At 39.6% G+C, this 14,885-nt stretch overlaps 1 protein-coding gene across 2 annotated transcripts in view; it reads left to right on the plus strand.

Moving 5' to 3' along the window:
* Window positions 1-14,885, plus strand: part of vps8 (VPS8 subunit of CORVET complex) — a 67,780-nt gene extending 52,895 nt beyond the window's left edge. For both annotated transcript variants that reach the window (XM_079280872.1, XM_079280873.1), the window contains exons 40-45: window positions 312-392; window positions 650-819; window positions 3,593-3,761; window positions 9,343-9,396; window positions 12,899-12,979; window positions 14,376-14,885. In XM_079280872.1, the coding sequence (XP_079136998.1) occupies window positions 312-392; window positions 650-819; window positions 3,593-3,761; window positions 9,343-9,396; window positions 12,899-12,979; window positions 14,376-14,501 (681 nt within the window). In that variant the 3' untranslated portion in view covers window positions 14,502-14,885. The remainder of the gene's footprint in view (window positions 1-311; window positions 393-649; window positions 820-3,592; window positions 3,762-9,342; window positions 9,397-12,898; window positions 12,980-14,375) is intronic.

Raw genomic sequence — 14,885 nt, forward strand, 5'->3', positions numbered from 1 at the left:
TGAACAGTAAGTGATTTGCGAAACAACCAAAGAAAGCATGTACTGTATATCTTAGCTGCGTCTGTTGACATGTAATCTCGTATGAACCTGAAATTTGAAAGATTCAATTTGACCCTGTCACCTGAGACTTGAAGGATAGGATAGAGGTTTCTAGGTTTGAACCCGAATAAGTGTTGAGTGTGTGTTACTTAACTATGAAGAGAAACCAAAGAGTTGTAATTTGTGATTTAATTAAAGGATGATATGTATTTTTATGCTGTATATTGTGTACTAATGGCATGTGATGCTGTTTGCATTTGTGTGCCTGACAGGACCCAGTGTATGGGAAAGGAAAGCTGGCAGAGATCCAAGGCCTCATTCTGGGCATGCTGGACACTTTTAACTATGAACAGGTAAAGCGCTGCGTAAATATAATAATAATAATAATAATAATAATAATAATAAATAAACAACAGAGCAGCACCTGAACCACAATTAAAATATTGAGGCTGTAAACTGTGCCAATCCCTCACGGATTGAAATGTTCTCTCAATAATCAAATCCTAAACAACAACTCCATCTCAGCTATTAATATTTTCAGACGCTATTTGTGGTTGACATGGAAAGTAATTCAGATTGGCCTTAAATAATGCTGTCTTTTCTGTTTAAGACTTTACTTGAAACAACCACCAGTCTTTTGAACCATGACCTCCACTGGTCCCTCGCTCACCTGCGCGCTGCTGTCACAAGAGGACTCCACCCACGACAAGACTACTGTAACATCTGCCTCCAACAGTACAAGAGGAGGCAGGACTCAGCTGAGGAGATCATTGTGTTCAGGTAACACACCCTGGAGGTGTAATGCCTCGGCAACAGTTTACAAAACGTAGCTCACAAGTTGATCATCATAATAATAATAATAATAATAACTTTAATTTATATAGCGCCTTTCAGGGGACCCAAGGCCGCTTTACAAGAGTAACAGTTTAGACAAAACAGTTTAGACAAACAGTCAGAAAAACAGAACAAGTAAACTAGGGGCCGAAAGCCTTGGCGAACAGATGGGACTTGAGGGCCCTTTTGAAGGCGTCCAGAGTGGAGATGTTGCGGATCACCGCAGGGAGAGAGTTCCAGAGGGTGGGGGCTGCCACACTGAAAGCTCTGTCCCCGATCATGACTCTCTGTCTGCATACATGTGGCTTTCTGTTTGTATTCTGATGTCTTTTTGATTTCATGTCATGTTCACTTAGTGGCCACTTTATTAGGTACACCTGTCAACCGATGCAATCCAATACAATGGTTCAGTCTTAAAGTCTACTTTTGTTCGGTTTACACAATGTCACAGAGGTGTTCATTCAGTTCTAGGTTTCAGCATTGAGGTTACAGTTAGTGTTTGCGCTGGACTGCGTTATGTTATGATATGACTTATTTCTAATTATGGCAGAACAGATGTACTATATTGCCATAGATTGTACAGATGCAACGCAACCGACACACACCTCACTCTTTTCACCAGTCCTGTGTCACGCCAGAAGAGAAATAGAACAGTAAGAAGGGACAAGGCACCGACCACGCCGTTCAGTGTCTGATGGGGGCTGTATGGTCAACATAACATGCCAAACTGGGCAAAGCACATGTAACTTAGCTCCCTGTTTCTCTCCACATGAGGTGGAAGACAAAAAGCATGCAACTGTATAACCCTCGACCTGAAAGAACTCCTTAAGTTCTTGGGAACAAGACAAAAATCCCAGTATTTGACTGAACAAAGAAGTCTTCAACCAATGCTGGATTATTAGTATCTTGTGGAGGTTTCTTGCTTCATCCTTCTGATCCTTGGGCCTAGTAGGCCTCGAAGGTTGAGGACCAAACCATGCCAACCAAAGCTTCTAACACTGAGGAATATGTCACCATGGCTCAAGTGCGTGAATTGTTGGACCAGCAAAAAGACTTCTACAGAACTTTGCTTGAACAACAGGAAAAAATCTTCCAAATGTGAACAGATCATAGTTGATTCTTCATACAGGAGGATTAATTATCTGTCGACGCAGGCCTATGATCTCACGGTGAGTCTAGAAATGACTCAAAATAATATGTCATGCAAAAGACAAGACAGACTATCCGGAGGGCCAGTCCACACGCCATAATATTGTTGTAGATGGCATTAAAGAGTCTGGAAAAGTAAGGCAGCTGGAAAGAGAGGTGACATTGTCCACCCACCTTCCCAAAACCCCCAACAACAAAGAGGCTGACGATAAGAGTCTGGATCCTTAGTCTTCAATATCAGGAATGTAGGGGTGTAACTGTTCACAAAACTCACGGTTGGGTTCGGTACGATACAGTGGAGCCACGGTTCGGTACGTTTCGGTACAGTAGAAAACTATAAATGCCAGAGAAATGTACTTGATTTTAAAATATATTTATTCATTACAACTAACATCATGAAGTTATTCTTTGACTTTGAACAATGATGGAACTATACCTGAGTGACTCATCTTCTGGGGTGTCTTCTTAGCAACACATAAGCATCAAAAACAAAAACTGCTCCTTCATGTTATGTAGTATTGTTACTTACATCTTGCAAAAGAGATTTTTAATCTCAATGGGACTACCTGCTTAAATAAAGGTTTTAAATTTTTAATATTTTTTTATTTATTTATTTTTATTCAAACGTATTCAGTTCGTCATGCGTACCGAACCGTGAGCCTCGTATCGAACGGTTCAATACGAATATGCGTATCGTTACACCCCTACAGGAATGGGTTAAGTACTTTTGGATTATTATTTTTTTAACCGTGCATCTCAATACATTATTCTTTACGTGCACTAATGTCTACAACAAATGTGACTTTGAAGGCCAGACCTTTAAGCTTTTTAATCCTTCTACCATTGACTCTTATCATTTAGATTTTTTTCATCGCTTGTTGTCTCTAACCTCTGTAGTTTTTATGATGAAATACAGTTTAATGACTTATGTGTTTCTTTGCCTCCTAATATATTCTCTACTTTTCATCTGAATATAAGAAGTCTTTCTAGCAACTATGACAAATTCATTCATTATTTATTTTTACTCAATCATGATTTTTAAGTTATTGCCTTATCAGAAACATGGCTCACTGAGGACTCTAGAGAAATCTTTAAAATACCAAAATACAATACAGTTCACTGTGTAAGAGAGAATAGATCTGGAGGTGGAGTATCTCTGTTTATTCATGGTGACTATGAATTTAAAATTAGCGATCTTACTTTGAAGTCAGATAGGGATGAGGTGGAATCTGTTTGTTTGTTTTAGAGCTCTCTGGTGGAATTGTTGGTGCTATTTATCAGCTACCTGACCATTGTTGGTGCTATTTATCGCCCACCTGACTGTCCTCAAAGATTTGAATGAAAGTCTGTTCAGTTCTCTTGACCTGATAAACAATGAGGATAAACTTTGTTGCATTTTAGAACTTCGGTTCATTGATGACTCTAAATTACCTGTAGGTGTGAATGGCTGTATGTCTCTGTGTCAGCCCTGGGATTGGCTCCTGCCCCCTGAACAAGATAAGCAGTTACGGATCGTGGAAAGGAATGAATATTTACAGTTGCTAAGGTGTGAAGGTGTTTGTCTTTTCAGCTGTGGCCACCTGTACCACCACCAGTGCCTGCAGCAGAAGGACTCTGGGTGGGGTTTTACTTCAGAGCTGCAACAGAGGTGGAGCTGCTACAAGTGTTCCTCAAGCCAAGGAGGGAGGGGCGGGCCTTCCACCGAACCAAAAAGAGGCCGCAGTACATCCCTGGCACAGGTGTGTGTTTGTGCTTGCAAGAAATTTAAGATTTGGATAGACATGAGGGAATACATATTAGATTAAAGGATAAGTCTGTGTTATTTTACGTTTAATTTGCTGTCATAAAATCCTGTGAAAAGATCCAAACCAACAATACTTTCTGACTTCCCTACCATGTCTGTCCCATTGGTTCCTACTGAAGACGTTAAGCTTAACCAACAATTCACAAACATTTTTGCCATGTTTTCCTGCAGGTACAAAGCCAGCACTCGGGAAAATTACATTTTAATTAAAATTTTCAGTAAACACTTATGAGGCCAATATCAACACAAATCCATCTGTACGCTGCAATTATCTCTCAATCAATTCTAGACCCAACCACAGCTGTTGATCGCAGACCTGACCTGAACTGTACTTAAATATAGGCTCAGAGATGCTGCTGTGCGGTCAAGGGAAACATACAGGGAGCTGACTATTGTCGGTGTGCATAATAACCAGGGGAAATAAATAATACATATGAATAAAAACCAACTGATAATGCAGGTTGCAAAGACAAAAACACTCCATGTTTTCAGTGGATTATGTTCACTTGATGACAGATGACCTCACTCGGACCTCACCAAAGTCTTGCTCACTTTGGTGACACCCATTAATTGTTGGAATGCTGTTAAGCATTCCAACAATTAATGGGTGTCTATTGTTATCCTGTTTCTTTATTCAACTTCTATTTCTTCTGTCGCACCTCTTCTTCTCCTTCATATTTTAAGCTACAGAAACCGTTCAACTATTAAAATGTTCAGCTCTTTCAGGAGAGGGGTGCTATGACTTTTCATATTTCTAACCTTTACACTTTTTGAATGATTAAGCTTTTTATTTTCAATGGGATCTCTATGGAGAATATTTTCAAATGGCTTCAGGCACACAGGTGTTCGCGATTGAGCCAATTAGTGATGTTGATAAACACACAGACTCACAGACACACGCGCACATACACTCCTCTCCCTCTCTCTCTCTGTGTCTCTCATACAGTCATTCAGGTCTTAGGGATCTTTAGAGGTCTTTCCCCCCTCCTCCACCCCCCCCCCCACACACACACACATACACACACACGCCATTTTAAAATAAAAGCCCCAGAGAGTGAATTCTAACTGAAATGCTTGTGATGAAGCCAGGCATTTAATAACCTCTGTTTATGTGTGTCAAACATGATGATTATGTCTCCTCTCCCCCACCCACCCCCACCCTTTCAAAATAAAAGCAGGATTAACTGTATGTAAACATTAAGCTCAAAATTAGGCTTTTTTGTTGAAATAATGAATGCTCTTACAAATACTGCGACAACTACTACTGCTGCTACTACTTCTACTACAACTTTTGCTGTTGCTACTATTACTGGTGCTATTACTGCTACCATCAATATTATTACTACCACTACTGCTATTACTACCACTACTACTATTACTTATATTACAACTGCTATTCATGCAACTACCAGTACTAATACTACTACAGCTACAGCTATTAGTACGACTGCTACTAGTACTACTACTACTGCTACTTCAAATACTGCCATTACTTTTACGACCACTACTGATACTAAGCTACTACTTCTTCTAAATACTAATACTTCTTCTAAATACTAATACTTCTACTACTAATGATACTTCTACTACAACTACGACTTCTACTACTACTATTACAAATATCACTACTGCTACTACTACTACTTATTCTAATGCTACAAATACTTCTACGACTAATAATACTTCTACTTCAACTACAACTTCTACGACTATTACTACAAATATCACTACTTCTGAAATTTGTTTAAGCTACAGATATTGTTCAAATATCAAAATGTTCAACTCTTTCAGGAGAGGGGTGCTTTGACTTTTCATATTTGTAATCTTTAAACTTTTTGAATTTAGCGTTTTGCAATCTTCTTTTGAATGGGATCTCTATGGAGAAAATCTTCAAATCCTGTTATACTTCTTCAACTTTCAAAGCCTTCTTCTTCCTCATACTTTCAGCTATAGACACCATAGTTAGACATTTCAACGAGAAGGTTTTTCAGCAGTGCAGTTTAAATGCTTTCGGGCTTCAACATTTTTCATTTAATTCTTTTTCATTTAATTTTTTTTCATTTAATTTCAGCTTTCAGCATTCCAACGAATTTTCAGCAGGAAATGCATTTTCTAGTTGTTGGAATGCTGTTAAGCATTCCAACTATTGTTATCCTGTTTCTTTATTCCACTATTTCTTCCGTCCCCCGTTTCGTCGCAACGCTTCTTCTTCTTCCTTTTTTAAGCTACAGAAACTGTTCAACTATCAAAATGTTCAGCTCCTTCAGCTCATGTCTGCTATGACTTTTTCTATTTCTAACCTTTAAACTGTTTGAATTATTAAGCTTTTTGCAACTTTTTTTTGAATGGGTTTCTATGGAGAAGATTTTCAAATCCTTCAAAAACTTCAAAAACTTCAAAAACCTTCAAATCCTTCAACTTCCTCATACTTTCAGCGACAGACACCATTTCAACTTTCAAATGTTGAGAAAACCCTCAACTATTGCCAACATGATTCAACTTTTTGATATCTTTTAAACTTTTTGAACTGTAGCAATTTAACTTTTATGATTTTTCAGCCCTTTTCTGACTTTATAATGGGTGTGTATTGTGCAGCTTAGAGTGCGTGGTGTCACCGCTAGAGTGAAGAGCAGCTTGAGATTCTTGTGACAAAAACATTTGTATTTTGCCACTGTGTCCACAATCTTCACTCTTCATGCATAATTTCTGGATGTAGAAGTAGCTAATATTGTCCTTGTCGTAGAAAAATTACTGTGGAATCCCACAGATTTCCACATTTGACACAGAAGCCGTTAATTGAGAGGAAAACCAACTTTCTGCTCCATAGAGACCAATGTTAAATTTTGCTTCAAAAACATCTTCCACAGAACACGGTACCCCATTTCTAGATCGCCAGTTAAGCTGCTTTTTTACGCTACAGACACAATTTTTACAGGATCTGTTCTTCAACTCATTCTTCCCCTCAATTATTAATATCGGAGCAATAGGAGCTACGGTTATGGGAGTTTTGATGATTTGTTTGAGAGGTGTTTTCCTGTTTTATCTCCATGAAATGGCTTCAGGCACACAGGTGTTTGCGATTGAGCCAATTAGTGCTGTTGATAAACACACAGACTCACAGACACACGCGCACATACACTCCTCTCTCTCTCTGTGTCTCTCTCATACAGTCATTCAGGTCTTAGGGATCTTTAGAGGTCTTTCCCCCCTCCTCCACCCCCCCCACACACACACATACACACACACGCCATTTTAAAATAAAAGCCCCACAGAATGAATCCTAACTGAAATGCTTGTGATGAGCCTGTCATTTAATAACCGGTTTGTGTTTATCTAACATTATGATTCTGTCTCCTCTCCCCTTCTCCCCCACACCCCACACCCCATTTCAAAATAAAAGCCCCAGAGAGTGAATTCTAACTGAACTGCTTGTGATGAAGCCTGTCATTTAATAACCTCTGTTTATGTGTCAAACATGATGATTATGTCTCCTCTCCCCCTCCCTCCCCCACCCAGTCCCACCCTTTCAAAATAAAAGCCTCATGGATTAACTGTATTTAAACGTTTCGCTCAAAATGAGGCTTTTTTGTTGAAATAATGAATGCTCTTACTAATACTGCGACAACTACTGCTAATATTTCTAGTATTACCACTACGACTACAACTTTTGCTGTTGCTACTATTACTGCTACTGCTATTACTGCTACCATAAATATTATTACTACCACTACTGCTATTACTACCACTACCACTACTATTATTACTGATACCACAACTGCTAATACTGCTATTCCTGCTACTACCAGTACTAATAACCAGTACTAATACTACTACAGCTATTAGTACGACTGCTGATACTACTACTTCTTCTAATTACAAATACTTCGACGACAACTTCTACTGCTACTACAAATATCACTACTGCTACAACTAGTACTTATTCAAATGCTACTCATACTTATACTGCGAATAATACTTCTACTACTACTACAACAAATATCACTACTGCTGTAATTCTTTTAAGCTACAGAAACCGTTCGAATATCAAATTGTTCAGCTCTTTCAGGAGAGGGGTGACATAACTTCATATTTGTAATCTTTCAACTTTTTGAATTATTCAGCTTTTTGCAATTTTTTAAAAATTGGATATCTATTTTCAGCAATGTTTTTGAGATTCATTTCAGCTTTCAGCATTCCAACGCATTTTCAGCAGGAAATGCATTTTCTAGTTCATTATTGAAGTCTTAAGACACTGGATTTAATGGTAACTGATCTTGTGCCTAACAAGCAAAATCTCAAAACTCCATTTTACATCAGTTTTTTTTTAAATACAAGGGCTGTTTATTTATAATTATAATTTGTATTTATAAATTTAGACTGATATTTAGGAAATAGACTTTCCATTCCATTATCCAAACCGCTCATCCTATTTAGGGTCGATTTAGGTAGGAGCCGATCCCAGCTGACATTGGTGAAGGTAGGGTACGCCCTGGACAGGTCGCCAGTATAGACTTGTTTATGTTTATTGGACTTTAAAGACATAAATGAGTGTTTTCAAATCTGCAGAGGAGGAGAAGAAATGTAGCGTAGGAATGTATTAATTTCTTAATTATTTGCACAACTCTAACCAACTGATATTCCAGTAGCCGTTACAATAATATACATCAACTGCCCATTGATAGCATATTTGGGGCAATGCATATTAATATTTGGAATGTCCAAATCACAGCTCTTTCAGGTTGTTACTCCAGCATCCCTCTATTTTACCCTCGGTCTGTCATAGATCGTGTTCCAACGGCGAGGTTCTCCAACAGCACCAGAACAGCTGTCATTACACACAACCATTACCCATGGCTGTGGCTATTTATAGCACCCACAACTCTTGTTCACTTACATAGCTATGAACCGTCGTGCAATATCTGTCATAATTCTGAATCAATGATTATACAGCTTACTGTATATAGCAATAGACTTTACAATGTGCCTCACAATTCAGGAAAAAAAAGGTAGACTCTGAAACAATGGCTCAGATGTAGAAAGAAGATAAATTCATCGTTCATAGACATTTAAAAATGTAGTTTATAAATGAGCCTTCAGTTGTTTCACAGCTAAGAGAGCAGTGATGTAGGGGGCCGAGAGGATAAGGCTGCATCACCACACCTCTGATCTGTATCCACTTCTCCCAGCTCTATTGCATGTAGTGCTACATGCAGCTGGAGATGCACATGCAGTTTTCTTTCACACGACTTTGGACCTCGTGTGATCATTGTGCCATTGAAGATAAGCCCCTAGTCACATCGTTAACCATTTTGCAGGCTTTCCTATGAGGTGGCTTGAAAGTTCGTTACATGAAGGGACCTCAGGCCACATCAGCTGTAAAATGCCTGTTGTAACATGTGTGTCAGCTGATTCGTTTCATGTCAGTTGGTGTTTGTTGGTGTTTGCTTTTAATCTAAGCACAGTCTTCCATTAGCTAACAATCCTGACACAGCACTGTGCTCCTTTCTTGGTCTTAGACTCGTGGAACAACAGTGTCTCATGACGCAGGAGCAGAGGCTCACAGGAAGAAGGTAAGGTTTTATCCCACAAAGTATACAAATGACACCACAGTGAAGACAGCTGGTCCGTCTTCGCCATCTTCCACAATACACAACATTCTTAACCCCAGTGAAAACAACTCCAGATCCTTCACAGTTAACAAATGCAGCTCTATTTTTTCTTTCTACCAAACAAAAAATGACACCATCTACAGTAACCTGGACCTGCTGGAGATTGTTATGTTTTGTTGTTTTCATTCAGGCTTTCTGTCTTAAAACTTGAAAAGTTAACTACTGTTTATTACAACCTTATTTCCAGAAAGTGGAAATAATGGAAAAACCAGTTCAACATTTATACCATAGAATGCAATATGAAGTCCTATGAAAATAGGATCCAAGTGGTAATAAAGTGGAATTTGCCTTTAAGATTCATTTAAAACATGCCCAGCCACAGTACATAGAGTTTGATAGCAACATTCTAATCTGGTTATTGTCAGGCGGGTGAGTACAAGTCAAGGGAAAGAACCCAAATGCAAACAATCCAGGGCTGACAAAGTGAAGCTACAAAAGCTTCATGGCGTGGATAGCGAGTAATGGTAACTGAGAATTCCCTGGGTGACCAGCAATGGAGCAGGTGAGAGGTACAGGCAGGAGCAGACTCCAGGGTGCAGGGTTCAGAAGACTGGAAAGCAAAGGGACGAAGCAACAATGACAATGCGGCAAAAAGCAAGTGGAAATGAGCTCGTATACATTCTGTGGGGGTAATTGAGAAATAAGGAGCAGGTGGATGTGGGAGTCAGGTGACTGAGACTGGTGCGTAGGTCAAAGGGCATCTGGTTGATGGTTGGAGCAGTCTTGAAAATGCAAGGGCCTGGGGGAGGTGGGTCTATGGCTGAAAGGAAGGAAGGACGGAGAGGCAGAGTATTTACTTAGAACCAGTGTCGGGCCATGCATTTTATACCTGGGCCTTCACTGCTGTCTTACCTATAATACCTATAATAACCTCATGATGGCGCCACAGCTACGGTTATTTGTTTCTAGGGGTGTAACATCACGTATTCGTTTTAAACCGTTCGGTACAAGGCTTACAAACCGAACAATAATACTGGTGCATTTGGAAAATGCAGAAGCTTAAATTGTGGTAAATATAACGTTTTCGGTGGACACCGGTCTGTCTGTCTGTTTTGCTTCCGGGGTCAGCGTCTGACCCCGGAAGCAAAACAACACGCACAAACTCACGCTACATTCTCCCCGCAGCGTTTAGCTGTTCCCTACTGATTCAAACAGGGCGAAGCAATCGCCACACAATCCCCATTTCTCCAGACCATCATTCTTGTTTGTAAAAGAAAACAGCCCAAACTGATTCAATTATCCAGACCCTAACCCCACACAGGACGGGACGCTTCGTCATTAACGGACAATGCATATGGTCAAACTCGATGTAATTAACACAATGACAAGAGCTAACTCACAAGAACCGTCACACATATTCACAACAAAGCATGACAAAACAATCCAGCAACGCTCACACTAAAGAGCAAGGGCCATTCAAATATTATTTACATCAGGGAACAATATATAATATACATATCTAATATCCATAAACAACACGATAGGCAAAATTAACACACTGCAGATATAAAGAAAACAAAAGCAGTTTCACTTACCAAATGCTGTTCTATTTAAATACAAAGTCCATCCTCCTCTTTGTTTACAAAGAGTTCAATAACTCGGCTGTGCAGTACATCCGTGTGTTTCAGTTCCAGCAAGTGTGGAGGGAAAATCTCCTCACGAAGAGAGTGGAGCAGGCCAGCACACGTGGACTGTTAGCTTTACAGTCACACGGCGCTAAAAACGTTACCGAAACTGGTTTACCGTCAAAAAGGATTTTAATCCTGTTGATGCAATTACAGTTTCAGCATGGTGTACATTAATCTCATGAAATATTACACTATTAACCCACTTTGGAAAAAACTCTTCCCTGATCCAGGAGACACGTCTTTCCCAGGATCCTATCTAACAGAAGAGAAAAACTCTTTCTATATCACCCACATATCCGTTCGCAACTCCTCCCCTTCCGTCTATCTCAATTTCTATTGGCTAACTTCTCTATGCACTTCTGTAAACGCCTGTCTCCATGACTCTCTTTCCCTGAGTTCCTAACACATTCAATGACTGTCAGTTATTGCTTAATCCCTTCTATGCTAATCCTTCAGTATAACTGTTAAACTTCTGCAACTTTGGCAGAAGCTTCATGTCTTATTAGCTACTAATCCTACATCACTTTATGTTTATCTTAATTATGCATTCCCAATACACTTATGATTATGACTAATTATGAATTCTTAATTATGAATTATTAAATACTTTTATTAGATCTACTAAACACAGTTCTTTGCTCAAATTTCATACACAAGAGGTCCTTTTCAGTATTTCCCTATTCGTCTTACCTTTTTCAATGTGGAGCTCCGTTTCCCTGCGAACTTGATCGTTGATCTGGAGATCCACTCGGGTCCTTCCAAACATTTTTAAGAGCACCGTAGCTTGCAAGTGTCCCGCCGTACTTTGGTGTCGTGTAGCGGCTTTGCTCAGGCAGCTTAATGGCCTTCTTGAGAAAGGCGTTACCAGTAACTCCGCCACTAAATCAGCTTCTCGTCCTTCTGCCATTTGATGTTGAAAAAACAAAGCTAAGTAACAACAACTAAAAATGCCATAATTTCTTCCATACCTTTCCACTTGAACTCTGCCTGCTAACAATCTCAGTTCTGCTAGCAAACACAAGTTTCACTTTAGTCACGTGCTCGCCCACTGACCAATCACAGCACACTGCAGCGTGTGCACCTGGACATGAGCGGTACGTAATGCTGACGTCATTATAGGCCGCTAGCCGACGCTGACACGTCAAAGAATACGCCCAACATGTCAAACTAAAGATCTGATTGGTTGAACACTATGACAATCAACAATATCGTCCCCGTGTACTTTAATCTGCACTGGTGGCAGCGCCGAGTCTGCAGGCATCTGGCATAGACACACATAGAGGTGATATCTGAGAGCAACTGAGGACGACAGTAGCTGTGCAATGAGAAATTAAGATAATGGGAAAAATATTTTTATAAATTATAATACATGTAGTGCATTGAAGAAAAATGATTAAATTATAAAATAAATTATTTTTATTTATTTTTTTATTTTTTTATGAATATAAATAGCTTTGTGATTCTGTTTAGGCTAGCAGAGAAGGCCTTGCAGGCCCTGACGGCCCGCCACTGCTTAGAACCAAATATGAGCCCAATCAATTGATATTCACCACAGTGCTACTGTAGTGAATTACTGATATTGTCCACCCCTTAAAAACCACCAAACTTGAGGCACAGGGAGACCCTTTTGCATGTCCATCTGGTAATAGAACTTGAATTTCTGCTACACTTATGCTGCATTGGTAAAATGTTTTGCACTCTCTATGCCATGTAACAGATTACAGCTTAATATTTATGCTTTGCCAACATTATTCTGGTTCTTTGCTGTGACCCAGGTGTTTGTTGATGCAACGTTGGACCTTCAGCAGGAGCAGTCTTGGGATCAGCTACGGTGTTTATACCGAGGACCATCCAGGGTAGGGACCACCTTGACGCATAATTATCCACATAACGGATATCTTTAACAATTTTTATATGATGTAGATGGTACACAGCACAGTCACATTTGAAGAGATAGTTGTACTTTTACTGCCATACCAGTGACTCATGACCCACATGTGTGAAGGGAATATGTGGAATGGTAAATAGACTGTACTTGTATGGCGCTTTTCTAGTCTTTCCGACCACTCAAAGCGCTTTCTACTACTACTTGTAATTATTCACACAAAGAGTGGTGATGAATACAATACGAATGAATGTATGTGAAATATGAAATGTAATCAATATATACTTTATGAATGAAAGATTACACCTAATGTTGCAGATGAGCATGGAAACAAGGATAAGGTTACCGTATTAGATCTGCAGTCAGTCGGTTTCTCCAGCAGCAGGCAAAGTCTTCTTTCAGGATCTCAGGGACAGTTTTCCTTCGCAGAATATCAACAGCGGGGATAATGACCTTCATATCATTGGGATGGGTGGAGAAGACAGCTGACAACAGCCCTGTCAGCTCCCTGACAGATGTGTCAGTCAAAATTACATTTTCAGTGCTTTGCCATTCGAACATGTTTGGCCATAAAGTCCCCAATCAGAATAGTATCTGGCTTATCAGGCATGGAGTTCGCAATGTTTTGGCCCTCAGCCGAGCAGTAGTTTTGAGGCTATTTGACGGATTTCGGTTAGCCTTAATGATAGTTGTATGATTAGCTTCCGCGAGTTCAACATGGTTGGTGTAATCAGACATTTCAATGAATTGCTGACTATTTAATGCAGCGTTGAATCTTCTTCTCAAGCTGTATTGTCCTCCGGTTCAGCAAACGTTCAATTTCCCCCGGTATAACCGGTCATTTTGATTCGTCTGGGAAATGGTATTTCTGACCCTTTAGGAAATTACAGCACTGTCACAGAGGTGTGCGAGACTCTGAGGATTGACATGTGCATGGGCCAGCGGTGTGTCAATGGGTATGAATGATTCGATAGTCCTGATGGGGCAGGTGGCACTGTGCATGGTAGCCCCTGCCATCAGTGTATGTGTATAGCGTTGGGTATAAATGGGTGAATGATGACATAAAGTGTTAAAGCACTTGAGTGGTCGGAAGACTAGAAAAGCGCTGTACAAGTACAAGTCTATTTACCATGTGTGCACGTTTTTTTATCATACCATACAAAACAAAATTTACACAGGAATATGAACAACATAGATGACAGATAATATTAACACCCGAGTTTTTGGTTTTATCATTTTTTTTTATCAGTTTTATCTATAGAAGATATATCTATAGTGTGTGTGCGTGCGTGCACATCTGAGGGAGACAAATAGAGGCGATGCATAACATTTTCTAATAGTTTTTTCTCTCTCTCTCTTTCCTCCAGTTGTCCATCCTGTCAGAACTCTCCCACTGCCATAGCAGTGACAAGACAGGCCTTCTTTTCCCAGCCCAACCCGGAACAGATCATTTCCAACTTAAACTCTCTCCTCCACCTTTATTGGAAGAGTAATACCATGACTGGTTGTGAATTGATGTTTTCTTCATCTTTCCAGACTTGAGTCAAGTGGGATTGGTTTAGTCAGGAGATTTTCTTCTGATGTCCCTTGCATTCTACATCCGTGTGGGTTTTAGTTTTCCATTGTTCTTTTGTTAGGAGACAAAATTATATTGTATAAAATGTCTTTCCAAAATGTTTTATTTCAAAACAAATGTGGTCACTAATAATTCTGCTGAATGTAGCTTTAATTGTATCCATTGTTTATGTACTACAGCTGGCTGAACCGTATTGCTTGGTTTGCTTGTTGGTGCTGGGAGGTCAAAAAGTGAATCCTAACATAACTGTTAAGAATGTTGTGACATTTATTTTGGTGAGGGAAATGATACTGACTGTTTG

Source organism: Melanostigma gelatinosum, assembly GCF_949748355.1.
Source record: "Melanostigma gelatinosum genome assembly, chromosome: 12".
Taxonomy (NCBI): domain Eukaryota; kingdom Metazoa; phylum Chordata; class Actinopteri; order Perciformes; family Zoarcidae; genus Melanostigma; species Melanostigma gelatinosum.